This window comes from Elephantulus edwardii, unplaced genomic scaffold (assembly GCF_000299155.1).
Source record: "Elephantulus edwardii isolate Elephantulus edwardi_28Jun2011 unplaced genomic scaffold, EleEdw1.0 scaffold00110, whole genome shotgun sequence".
In the NCBI taxonomy this organism is placed as follows: domain Eukaryota; kingdom Metazoa; phylum Chordata; class Mammalia; order Macroscelidea; family Macroscelididae; genus Elephantulus; species Elephantulus edwardii.
The window spans coordinates 6,942,267-6,955,740 of NW_006399860.1; the positions used below are offsets into that span (position 1 = coordinate 6,942,267).

Here is a 13,474-nt window from a genome sequence, read left to right on the forward strand (position 1 = left end):
AAAGCAAATAGAAATATTTAAAATAAATTAAAATATTTTTTGTAGTGAAATTCACAAATTTTAGTGGATAGTGGCATAGGTTTTGACAAATGCAGTCATATAGTCACTGTCACAATCATGAAATTATGTAATTCCAACACCTCCAATATTTCTACCATTCCCCTTCAAGCCCTTCGATTATCTGTTTTCTGTCCCTATTATTTTGGTTTTGATAGCTTTAATAGCAAATAATATAGAAAATGTTCAGTGAGTTAAAACAGTTATGTATCTGAGGCCCTATTTATAGATTTGTCCTTGAAGGTTGCAAATAATTAACATGCACAGCCACTAACTCAAAAGTTGATAATTCGAGTCAATACAAAGTACATTGGGAAAAAACCCTACTAGTCTACCTCTGAAAAAAATCTGCCAGGAGGAAGAAAAAAATCTATGGGGTGCACTTCTATTCTGACATTCATGGAGATCAAATGAGTAAAAATCTACTTGGTGGCAACTGGTTTGTTGTTTCTGATTATAACTGAAACAGCAGACCAGAAATTTTTAAAAGTACTTAACACGTTGCTACAAATGATGGCTATAGTGAAAAAATGTGTTTCTAAGCAGGGTCGTCAATTTAAAAGTGTGCGTCAACTTGTTAAGGAACATTTATATGTTCCTTCTGAAGTCTGTGCAGTATTAATTTGAAGATTATTTATAAAGTTATGTTATTTTTATTGAATGACCTATAATAATTGTGTTTTAAAAAGTGAAGCCTTACAAAAAAAGTTAAACCTTTTAATTTACTTTTTAGATACAAAGCAACATTTCATCAATGTGATGTTTGCAAGAAAATTTTTAAAGGTAAATCAAGTCTGGAAATGCATTTTCGTACTCATTCAGGTAAGACTTAATATATTTATACAAATTTATATATGTTTTTATTTGTCATTGGAGTAAATTTAGATTTCATTGTTTCTACTTATATGAACAATATTCTCTATTAAAAATGCTTCAGTACTTTTTATTAAATTTACTCGACTTCAGTTCTCATCTCCCTCTTTATTAAATATGCTCTGATTCTTCTTTATCTATGTTGCTTTTTTAATATAACTTCACAGACTTTCTTAGCTGTTTGATTTTGGGGTTTTTTTTCTTTACTTTTTTAATGAATTATTTTTATTTTATATTGATTTGCTTACAAAGCTTGTATACATTGTGTTTTCCACTATTCACATTGTATTTCATAGTATCATTCCCATACATTGTGTTTTATAAAATTAATCACCATTGATCAATGCCCACCTGTACCCAAAAGAATAATTAAGATTTGATATCATATTTCTGTTTACCATACAGTTTTCTTTATTATATGATCCTTGGTGATTTATAGGTAATTATGGTTAAATTCTTATTTTGCTTTCCAGAATTCATTTCCTAAATTTTTTCTTTTGGGAATGTTACTGTATTCTAAAACATAGTTGATGTTGGATTCCTTTCTTAGTTTTTCTTATGTTCATGTGTAAATGAACAGTTTAAAAAGTGTGCTTACTAAAAAAAATTGTGCTTACTTTCCTCCCCTTCCTTTTCCTCCTATCCCCGCTTTTTCTTATTTTTTAAAAAGAATAGACCCATATATACACTTATGGTAGCTTTGTTTTATGTTGTTTTGGGTTTTGTCAATGCTGCTTTTCTGGCCTAATAACTGTAGTATAAGTTTTGAAAAAACTGACTTACAGCAATTAGTTTGTAACCATTGACAATATAGAATTTTCATCTCTGAATGTATCACTAGTATTTAGAATTAGAAATAAGTCTTTTGCCCATTGAAAATTGAAGACATTAACTTCTTTCTAGAATAAGATCAGTATTATAGTTCTTTTGAAATGCCAGGTAGAAATAATTTAAAGCTGATGTCAGCAAACCTTTTTCTCTTAAACACGATATAATTTAAGGCTTTGCTGACCAGTCTCTGTCACAAGTATTTACTTAGATTTGCTGTTATATGAAAGCAACCATACACAGTACATAGTCAAATGAACTTGGCGTGTTATCAGGCAGCAAGCTGATTTTGACATCTGGTCTGTAGTCACCACATACTGTCTAAAATGGTCAATAGTGATATATGACTTGACAGAGTGACCATTCCAAGAACTAATCACTATGCTTCCAAGTTCACCCTTGATATTTTTAAGTACATAAGTTCAATTTTATCTGTGAATTGAGTGGTGTAGTGTGAGAATTTCTTCATAATAACCATCTGAAAGAGAGTGGCCAGAATATCAGCTGATTAATTATTAAGTTTGAAATATATTAATATCTATTGGCCAGTGCCTTATCTTTTTGTAACAAGGAAACAGAATTACCCAATTCATATTTAAATGAATAATTGGTAAATGTAGATATAGAATAAAATTAAGTGGTAATACTGTGGGCTAGAGAGCTGGACAGTGACTAAAGATGACAGAAAAATTGATGCCTTTGAGTTGTGGTTCTGGAGAAGAGTCTTGAACATACATACTGTGGACCCCCAAGAAAACAAATAGATCTGTCTTGGAGATGGTGAAACCAACTTTCTCCTTGGAGGTTAAGATTTTGAAGCTCAGACTCACATACTTTGGGCATGTAGACAGGAAGGACCAGTCCTTGGAGAGGGACATCACACTCGGAAGGGTGGAGGGACTGAACAAGAGAGGAAGATCCTGGATGAGATTGATTGATACAGTAACACACGCAACGGGGGAAGATGTATCAGAGTCTGTGAGACTGGCTCAGGACAGGACAGTTTTCAGAGCTGTTGTACATATAGCATCACTATGAATCACGGGTGACTCGAGGGCACATAACAACAACAGTGAGCCATCCTTATTCTGGTATTAGTGTATGTCTCTGGTGACCAGAATAATCTTCTCCAGACTGTTTATCATATTTGAATGCATTTAGTATACATTTTCTAGATTTCTATATTCTTGTTCTTTAGAAACCTCCTAACTGGACTTTATATACAAGTTTCCTTTTATTCACTCATTTATTTTTTTTTCTCCAGAGCAAGTATAATGGATTGATATAAATTTTGATTAAGTTGTGTTGTTTAAATGTTACGTACCACCAAGTTGGAAGTAATTCATAGCTAACCCTCAAGCAGGTTTTTAGAGGCTGTAAATTGCAAGGGAGGAGATTACCCATCTTTTTCCCTTGGAGCAGCTGGAGGATTGGAACTGTCACCCTTTTGGATGACAGCAATAACTCATTATTTAATTGCTTCAATACCTATCTCAGGGCTTCTGAACAATAGGTTCTTACATGTTTATATTATGAATTAATAACTGGAATGTTACATTGACAGAAAACTACAACAAAGACCAGCTGGGTTTAGAAGAGGCCGTGGCATTAGAGACATTATTGCCAATGTCAGATGGATCTTGGTAGAAAGCAAAGAGTACCAGAAGAATGCCTAGCTGTGTTTCATTGACTATGCAAAAGCATTTGACTCTGTGGATTACAACAAATTGTGGCTAACCATAAGGAAAATGGGAATCCCAGAAGATTGTGCTTATGCAAAACCTATTCTTGGACCAGGATACAGTTCTCAGAACAGAGCAAGGAAACAATGCATGGTTCAAAATCAGGAAAAGAGTGTGTCAGGAACGCATCCTGTTCCCATACCTTTTCAATTTGCAGAACAGATCATTCAGGGAGCAGGGCTTTATTAGGAGGAGTGTGGCATCAAGATTGGAGGAAAACTTTATCAACAATCTATGATATGCACATGATGCAACCTTGCTTGCTGAAACTGGGAAAGACCTGAAGGGCTTGCTGTAGAAGGTCAAGGATTGTAGTCTTTAATAAGGATTGAAGCTCAACATTAACAAGAAGAGATTCTCACTACTGGGTCTATTGGCAGCACCGTGATAGATGGAAAAGAGATTGAGGTTGTGAGCAATTAACAGCTTGCTTGGCTCCACAATCAACACTCTTTAACACCAGCAGTCAGGATATCAAAAGACAAATTACACTGGGAAAATCTGCTGTCAGGGATGTCTCCAAAGTGCTGAAGAACAACGATGTCAGTCTAGAGACAAAGGTGTGCCTAATCCAGGCCATGGTCTTCTGAATTACCTGTTTTGCTTCAGAGAGCTAGACAATGACTAAGGATTACAGACGAAGAATAGATGCCTTCGAGTTGTGGTGCTGGAGAACAGTCTTGAACGTACCATGGACTGCCAAGAAAACAAAACCAAGTCTCTCTTTGGAGGCAAAGATTTTGAAGCTCCGTCTCACCTACTTTGGGCACATGGTCATGAGAGACTGGTCCTTGGAGAAGGACATCTTGCTCCGAAGGGTGAGGGACAAGACCGGAGAGGAAGACTCCAGTTGAGTGGATTAATAACATGAACTGAGGCAATGGGGGTAGGTGTGTCAGAATTAGTGAGATGCTCAAGACAGCAAGGATTCAGAGCTATTGTACATAGGATTGCTAAAGGTCGCAGGCGACTCAATGGCACATAACAAAAACATACTATATTTGTTGTTTTTCATCCTAGCCTCATGTTTAGAGTCAACAAGACCTTGGGGAGAGCCCTTATATTTAAGAGATATTTAAGAGTTGGTTGTTACTATATTTTGGAGAAACATTCTTCTAAGTAATACAGTACTCTTCTGTCAATATGCTGTACTGAGGTAACCTGGGGTTGCTGTGATGCTGAATCTGGTGCCATTGGGGTGTCAGATGGCATAATGGTTACCTATAGTGGACAGTGTTTGGTGGAGGTTCCAGTTATACAAGTTTGTAAGCAGGAGTGACATCTACTTCCTAAACAACATGCCTCTGGAAATTCTATGAACTTTAATAAATGACAATAGTATAGAAATACTTCAGGCCGTTTGTTCATAGGGTCGCTATGAGTCATGCTTGTCTTGACAGCAATTAACAGCAACAACAACTTTTCTTTTTAAAAACCATTTATTTAAAGAAATGATTTTCTACAAATTACTTACTCTCATCCATTTTGTGTTTTGCAACTATAGTCCTTAGAGTGATTGCATATATTCTTCAGCAGTTCTCTTGTTGGAACATACTGTTGCTGTTAAGTGCTGTTGAGTCGAACATGACCCATAGTAACCCTGTGAACAACAGACGTGAATCCTCTCCTACTCTTTGACACACTTGAACCTATTGCTGCAGTCACTGTGTCAATCCATTTTGTTGAAGGTCTTTCTCTTTTTCACGGACTCTTCCCCTTTCCAAAAGTAATAATACATTCAGTTAAATTAAAATGCAGCTGACAAATTTGGTATTGAATTCTAGCTGCACTGAATTATTTTATTGAGTTGGTTTCGGTTTTGGTGTTTTTCTAGTGAACAAGTCAGTGAATTTTTATATATAATACATTCAGGTATTAGATTCAGATAGAAAACATTATCCAAGTTCTCCAGAAAAAACATCCTCTATGGACCTTTCTAGTCAGTAATTCCCCTTCACAAATAATCACTATTTTGACTTACAGCATTAAAAATTAGTTTTTTAAGTTTCATCATCATATAAATGGAATCATATAGTATGTACTTTTTTGTGTGTCTCACTTATTTTCATTCAGTTTTATGTTCTAAAGATTTACTCTTGTTCTTTGCATATAGTAGTGTTCCTTTTTTTTTCATGTGATATACCACAATTTATTCACTCATTCTGCCTTGATGGGAAGACACTTGATTTATATGTCTATTGTAGTCTATTAGGAGTAAAGCTACCCTAAACATACTTTTCTGTGTCTTTTCATAAAAATGTGCTTTTGCATATTTTGTTTATATACCTGGGTCTGAGATTGCTGACTCCTAGACCATATATGTGTTTTTCTTTGGAAACTTAACTAAGCAGTTCTCCAGAGTAATTGTCCCAATTTACACTTCTGCCAGTAGTGTCTGAGAATATCGGTTCTCCACATTTTCACCTCTCTTAGTCTTTTTACTTTATTTTTACTTTAAGCCATTTAATTGGATATGTGTCACTATCTCAAAGTGGTTTTACTTTGCACCTGTGGTTAAGTATCAATGTTGGAGCATGTTTCTATATGCTTATTGGCCATTTTAATATTCACTTTTGCTCATTTTTAAATCAGCTTGTGATTTTCCAGCGATAGCTGTGTTATGTCCCATTGAGTTGGTACTAACTCATTGCCAACCCTCCGATGGGTATCCTCAGAGGCTATAAATCACGTGGGAGAAGACTGCCCCTCTTTCTTCTGTGAATCACCTGGTGTATTTGAACCATGAGTCTTTGGATTGGCAGCACAACTTCTTACCACTAGGCCATCTTCTAATCTCTGGCTTTCCTTTTCACTTGAGCATGTGTTCTTAATTTTAAATGACATGTATGTATCATCATTTTTTCTTTGCCGTTAGCTTCTTTTTGTGTTCTGTTTACAGAATTAGTCTGTTAAATTAGTTCTTCATCACTTTGTAGACATTGTTGAGACCTTATGAACCAAAACCCAGCACACTGCATTTGATTTTATTCCAATTCATAGTAACTCTGAAGGACAGAATAGAATTTGTCCTTTAGGTTTCTCCGGTTTTAAATCTCTACAGAAGCAAACTACCTGATCTTTTTCCTACAGATTAGCTGGTGAGTTTGAACTGCCATTTTTTGGTTAGTAGTCCACCAGAGTTCCTATAATGCTCTATTTTTTTCTTTCCTTTTATTCATTCTGTAATTTTTAATTCTACAGCTATTTTTTAAAAATCTAAGACATTGTTATTTTTGTTTCAAATAACCAATATTTAAATTTAGCTGTGTAATCTACCCTTTACTATTTTTGTTCTTTCTTGCACTACCATTTTTCCATGAGGAATTCTTTTCCATCTATATGAAGATATCCATGCTGTTGTTCTTGTTAGGTGCCATCGAGTCATGTACAACTCATATTGACCCTATGAACAACAGATCTGAATCCTGTCCTATCCTGTGCCAAACTTACAATTTCTGACACAATTGAACCCTTGCAGTAATCACTGTGTCACCCCACCTGGTCGAGAGTCTCCCTCTCATTCACAGCACTCCATCTTTCCAAGCATGATGTCCTTTCCCAAGGAATAACATCTCCGAGCAACATGTCCAAAGTATGCAATAAGAAGCTTCTTTGTCCCTGCCTCCACGGAGCATTCTGTGTCCACCTTCTCTAAGACATCACTGTTTGTTCTTTTGACAGTCTATGGGATATTCAGTACTCTCCTCTATCACCGCAACTCAAAAGACATCAATTTTTTTTGCTGTCACCAAATGCTCTTACATTGTATTTATCTATGTTCCCTTTCTCTCTTATTACGCCTGGTGTACAGCCTCCCTACTCGTCTGTCAGTGGAAACTTCTTTTCTGTTGTTATGATGCTGAATAGGTTTCAGCACAAGTTTCACACTAAATTGAACTAGGAAGTAAGGCTTGGCAGTCTACTTTCAAAAATCAGCCATTGAAAACCCTGTGGATCGCCACTGTCTGATCTGCAGTCAGTCATGAGATGGGACTGGACCAGGGAGCATTTTAAACTTAAATTCATTTTCTTTATCAATTTACTGTTTTCCAGTTTTTAGCCGCTTAGAGTATTATTATTATGACTCCATATTTGCCCATGTTCACGCAGAGAATTTACTACTTAAACATCCCACACTCTTTATGCTTAGTGAAGTAACTTAATCTCATAAGGACAAGTACTACTTAAGAGTATTATTGTGAAAACAGGAGGATAACTGAGCAAGATGTATATAATTTTTCAAAAGGGGAAAGGAGAAGGGACAGGAAAAGTGAAAGGAGGAAACAGTTAAGATAGCACAGGTTAGTGAGTGTGTGTGTGTGTGTGGGTGAGGAATGTTGTTTTGTGCCGTTCAGTTGCCTGCGCCTGATAGCTCCCTGTGTATAGTAGCTCTGAAGCCTGCTCTGTCCTGACCCAGTCTCACTGACACACCTCCCCTCATTACCCCAGTTATTATGGGGACTTGAAAAGACAGAGTGATAATAGGCATAGATCAATAGTAATTAATTGTATAAAATACAATGTATATGAATGATTGTATGCAAACCAACAAAAAAATACCAGGAGAAAAATCTCTTGCTTCTGGAATCACCGTGAGTGTAGGCCTGAATCAACTGAGGCACAAACTTGAGATTTGTACACCAGTGTTCATAGCAGCATTATTCACTTTCGCAAGAACATGGAAACAGCCCAAATGTCCAACCACAGACGAATGGATTGAGAAATTATGGTGCATTCACACAATGGAATACTATGTGGCACGCAGGAGCAATACTTTGTAAACTATTACCTAACTTGGGAGGGACTGGAGAGCATTATACGTGAACTAACTCAGCCCCACAAGTATAAATATTGTATAAGACCGTTATTGTTGAATAAGTATAACGATCCACGAGGGGTGGGAGAGGCAGTAAGCAGAGGGCTATGGATTGGATGTACAGGGGGAAAAGGGGATTAATCATTGGGTTGTACAATTTGATGGGCCAGGAGAGAGGTGGGGGCTGAGGGAAATTGAAAGAATTTGTTCGAATTTGTGTTAGGATTTTGTATATTAGCTAGTGGAGAAAAAACCCAAACAACTAACAACAGTATGTTATTGTTAGGTACTGGTCGTTTTGGAACCAACTCATAGCTGACCCTCCAGTGGGTTTTCAGAGGCCGTTTAATCACAGAAGAGATTGCTGATTTTTCTCCCATGGACCAATTGGTGGATTAAAACCATGTATCTTTTGAGATGTCAGCACAGCTCCTTTCTATTAGGCTGTGATAATGAGCATATGCCAAGTATATGACTAAACACTGTTACTTCATGTTCTCATTCAATCTGTTATAGGCAGGAGGAAACTAGACTTAATAGTAGGCTACCTATGGTTTGTCTAGTAAGTATTAATAGGCAGAATTCCAACCTTAGATCTTCCTGAAGTTTTAAGCTTATTTTCTTTATAGATCATTACTCATCAAAACTTGCATGTGTTCATATGGAGATTTTGTTAGAATGAGTGTGTTTTACACTTGATTTAACTTTTTTTCTCAAGCTTTGTTCATTTTTTTTTTTAATATAGGTGAGAAACCATACAAGTGTCAAATTTGCAATCAATCTTTTAGGATTAAGAAGACTTTAACCAAACACCTGGTCATTCATTCTGATGCAAGACCTTTCAACTGTCAGCACTGTAATGCAACATTTAAGCGGAAAGACAAGCTGAAATACCATATTGACCATGTTCATGGCATAAAATCTCCTGACGATCCTCTCGGTACCTCTGAGGAAAAACTTGTGCCATTGCCAGTAGAGTACTCATCTGATGATAAAATATTTCAAGCGGAAACAAAACAATACATGGACCAGACCAAAGTTTATCAATCAGAAGCCAAGACTCTATTACAAAACGTGTCCACTGAAGTATGCGTTCCAGTAACCTTGGTTCCAGTTCAGATGCCAGACACGCAGAATGATTTAGTGCGTCACACAACCACACTCCCACCATCTTCTCATGAGATTCTTCCACCCCAGCCACAATCAACAGACTACCCACGAGCCCCTGATTTAGCTTTCTTGGAAAAGTACACTCTTACACCTCAGCCTGCAAATATAGTTCATCCTGTCCGACCTGAACAAATGCTCGATCCTAGAGAACAGTCCTATCTTGGAACATTACTGGGACTTGATCACACTACTTCTGTGCAAAACATTTCTAATAACGATCATCACTCATGAGAAAATACGAACATTCCATGGACTTTTGGGATGGTTATGTGTGAATGTTAGCCTAGAGCTGATGGCTTTTAAATTAGTAGGGCTGCTATTATTTTTTTAATTTTATCTAGCTTCTCACATCCTCAGAAGAGTTTCAAATCAAGAAGAATAGTATGTGTATTGAACAAATGAAATTTTGGACATATTTTGAGGCATACTATTCAAAGTGAATATTATCGGGATTTTTAAAGATTATTTACTGCTAATCTTTAATAGTTTCTCAAACTTTTCTGAATTATTAGCTGCTGACATTGTATTTTTGTATGTTTTGGTTTGTTTGTTTTTTGTCATCAGTGGGAATTTCTATAATCTTATTTCTCTTTTCTCCCCCCACCCCTTATCTTTCAAACAAGTTTAAGGACCATGTAAGCCTTTAGAAGAAAACTAAGAGTACATTTTGCTAATTGCAGTTATTCCTTAAAGTTCATTATTCTTTCATCCACTTTTTAAAATTGCAATTATGAATTTGAATTTATAAGGAAACGTTGGCTATTTCTTTGCTGTTTTCCATCTACCTGTGTCTTAAATAGTCATTATTCCTTGAACTTTGGACAAATCCAAGGCCAGAAAGTTAATAAATGTGAGATTCACCCATGAAATAGCATACAGGGCTAAAATAATGATCAAGATAATTGATATTTGCCCGTACTTGATAAATATAGGCATTAAATTACAATTTGAAAATATGTTAGAAGAAAATCAAGTTCTACCAAGGTCAAGGTAAATTCACCTCTTCTATTTTGCCGTATGTTTCAGAAACATTAACAATAGGTCCTAGCATATATCAACACTTAATAAAAGAGGAGTGATAAAATTGAACTGAGAAAGAAACTTTTGGTTTCATTCACTTTGATTGACTGAAACTTTGGAAAGCAACCTAGATATTTTATGTGTTTTTTTGTTAGAAAAGTGCCAAAATTTGTGTCTTAATTGAATATGTTTACTTTACCTAAATGGAACCACTATTTGTATGCAGATTTGCATGTTATACAGGGTTTTGTTCTTGCTTTTCACATAAGCATAATGTCTGTAATTACCCTCAGTTATTTTTCTGCAAGATGGAAGCTGAGGGTTTGGTTAAGGACATAGAAATTACAGCAAAACCTCACTAATTAAGATCAATTGGGGGAAAAGTCAGTCAGAATTAGGAAATACTTTAAAGATACGCACTTTCAACATTTTCAAGTCAATTTAAACTAAGATGATAGTTCCTAGTAGTGCTTGAAGGCTTAGACCAGGCCTGGATGATCAATTCTTGGCATATTGTCTGTATGCAAACTACTGCATAATAACAATTTTAAAAGTTTTCCCTCTCAGTCTTGTTTACACTCCTTATTGCTTTAAGCACTTTCTTAGTGTAAACTGTAAAGTTAGGCCCAACCCTTGTGGATTAAAGAAAAAGAAAAAAAAATTACAAATAAAATAACAAGCTTTTAATGAAATTTATCCATTTAATAATGGGGAAAATTGGTTGCTTTAGCACTTAACAAATGGAGGTACTTTATAGGAACTTTCACATGACTAGGAAAGAGAAAAATGAGAAAGACTGTGAAAGAGGCACTTAAACCAAAGTAGTTCGTATGAATAATAAAACCAACCTGAGTTTTGCCTCACGTATCAGGATTTGGTTGTAATTATATTTGGGCCAGTGGACATAGCTAATATATCAATTCTTCTTTTTAAGCATACTTACTAACTTTCATGTGGAAATGTTGTATTTGAGGTACTTCCATAATTAAGCTTGACTGTTTGAGGTACTATTAGTCTATTAGTCTTTTCAGATTCTCTTTAAACAAAAATGCATTTTTTTGTGATTTTTTTTTACCATAAAGACTATGATTTCTAATTAAAATGCTTAATGTAGTGAAAAATCATATCTAAAAATGTATCATGCCTTATACATAAGCCAATGTAGACAAGTTTGGATTTCTAAAAGGATAAATGGCGTGTTTTGTGTGTGGATATTATATGTTTGGTGGCCAAAAAAAAGAGTATTGTATTTTCACGCTGAAAAGAATGCTTCACTTTTTTTGGTAGGTGTTTACTTTAGGGTTCATTTAATAATAATAATATCCTAATGCTTTAATATGATTTTATTTGTAGGAATTGGTTTACATAGAATTTTTCTGAGATCCAACGCTTATTGTAAAGGGAAATATAATTGTATTTCATTATTATTGTCAATGACTTTAACTTTTACAGTGAATTACTGTTTTATAAAATGCTTTTACATGTATTCTATAATTTGAACCTTATAATGAGTGCTAAAATAGAAAGGTCTTGCTGGATCCCTTTTAGTGATGAAGAATCTGAGATTACAAAAAGAAACTTGGTTAAACTCCCATGGCTAATGAGTGGCAGAGCCACTAACAGGAAAGAAAATCTAGCATAAAGAATGCGTAATTTGTGCCAGGCACTGCAATATCTCCTAAAATTTTAAGTAGTGTAATTCTTATGAAGGATCTATATAGAAAACAAGAGAACTAATCTGCTGCCTCTAATTTCCCCAAATAGAAGAAATTTTAAAATTGTAAAAACCTCATGGATTTGGGCAAACTGAATGTATGTTTTTTGAGTTGGTACAAAAAAAACATGAAATGAGGCCTACGTTATTTTTTTTCAGTTTACCTTTTATAATGTTTGATTTGGAATATTCTGGGCAAAAGTTCCAGTAACTCTAAAATCCATTATTTCTTTAATTCTCTTTAAAACTTTTAATCTTATAACTTGTTTAGCTTTATCCAGATTTTTAAAATTTTGTGCCAATAATTTATTGTTTTAAATTATTTTTACCTAATAGCAATTAGCACTTAATCTGTAAATGGAATAATTTATCAGTTTCAGAAATATGTTAACATAATCAGTTTTTACTTACATGTACCAAAGATTTTTTAGTAGGTATTAAATAGTTTAAATAAATTTAAATTCTTTATTGTGTCAATAAATACTTGTCCAAAGAAGCACAGAGGAAGTCCTAGGATTATGAAATTTTAAAAAAATACTAGTTTGAATGCTGACTCGTAAGTACACGTGTTTATGTTTGTAAAAATAAAAGCTAAAAGGAATGCTCTGGGAATAATAATATACTGACAAACCAATTACATGTAAAAATACTCAGTTTTTTAGTTAACTGAATGTTATTTTTCAAATGGACACTATTAAATGTTAAATAATAAGCTTATTTTTTACACTACATTTACATTTTTAGAATTATTTTTGCCTTTGAATTTTTTTAAAATTTTTGAGATTATTTTTGTATAAAAAAAAAAGAACCCACATGTATTTTGCAGCCTAAAAAAATCCGTTTAAAGTTATTGTTCCTCCTGCCAGCAAGATTTAACCAACAAGTGTAAAATCAGCAGTTTTTGAATATTTTTAATTAACTTGGACTTTTACTGCTGAGAAGAAATGAGTAGGAAAAAAATGGAATTTTAAACCAGTACTTTATTAAGTAGTCATCTTTTTACATTTTTTTAAAAAAATTAAGTGGCTTCTTTTTCAGTGATGAAATAGTTAATACTTTTCCGTTAACCTTAAATAGTGTCAAAACATCTCTGTCACTTTGTACAGTTAGTTAAGGGTTAGTAAATATCCTTCATTCCTTTTCACCCTATAATTGCAATCAAAACCACAATGTTTATTGAATATTCTCATCATATCACTCTAATATATTATTAATAAGAAGTTAGAGTCACAGCATTGAACAATGCCCTTTTAT

The 13,474-nt window shown here is 34.5% G+C and overlaps 1 protein-coding gene across 1 annotated transcript in view; it reads left to right on the plus strand.

Moving 5' to 3' along the window:
* The window catches only part of ZBTB41 (zinc finger and BTB domain containing 41), a 62,264-nt gene extending 52,529 nt beyond the window's left edge, over positions 1-9,735 (plus strand). The window contains exons 9-10 of the mRNA XM_006892103.1: positions 791-879; positions 9,062-9,735. Of these exons, the coding sequence (XP_006892165.1) occupies positions 791-879; positions 9,062-9,717 (745 nt within the window). The 3' untranslated portion in view covers positions 9,718-9,735. The remainder of the gene's footprint in view (positions 1-790; positions 880-9,061) is intronic.
* Positions 9,736-13,474: the final 3,739 nt, after the last annotated feature.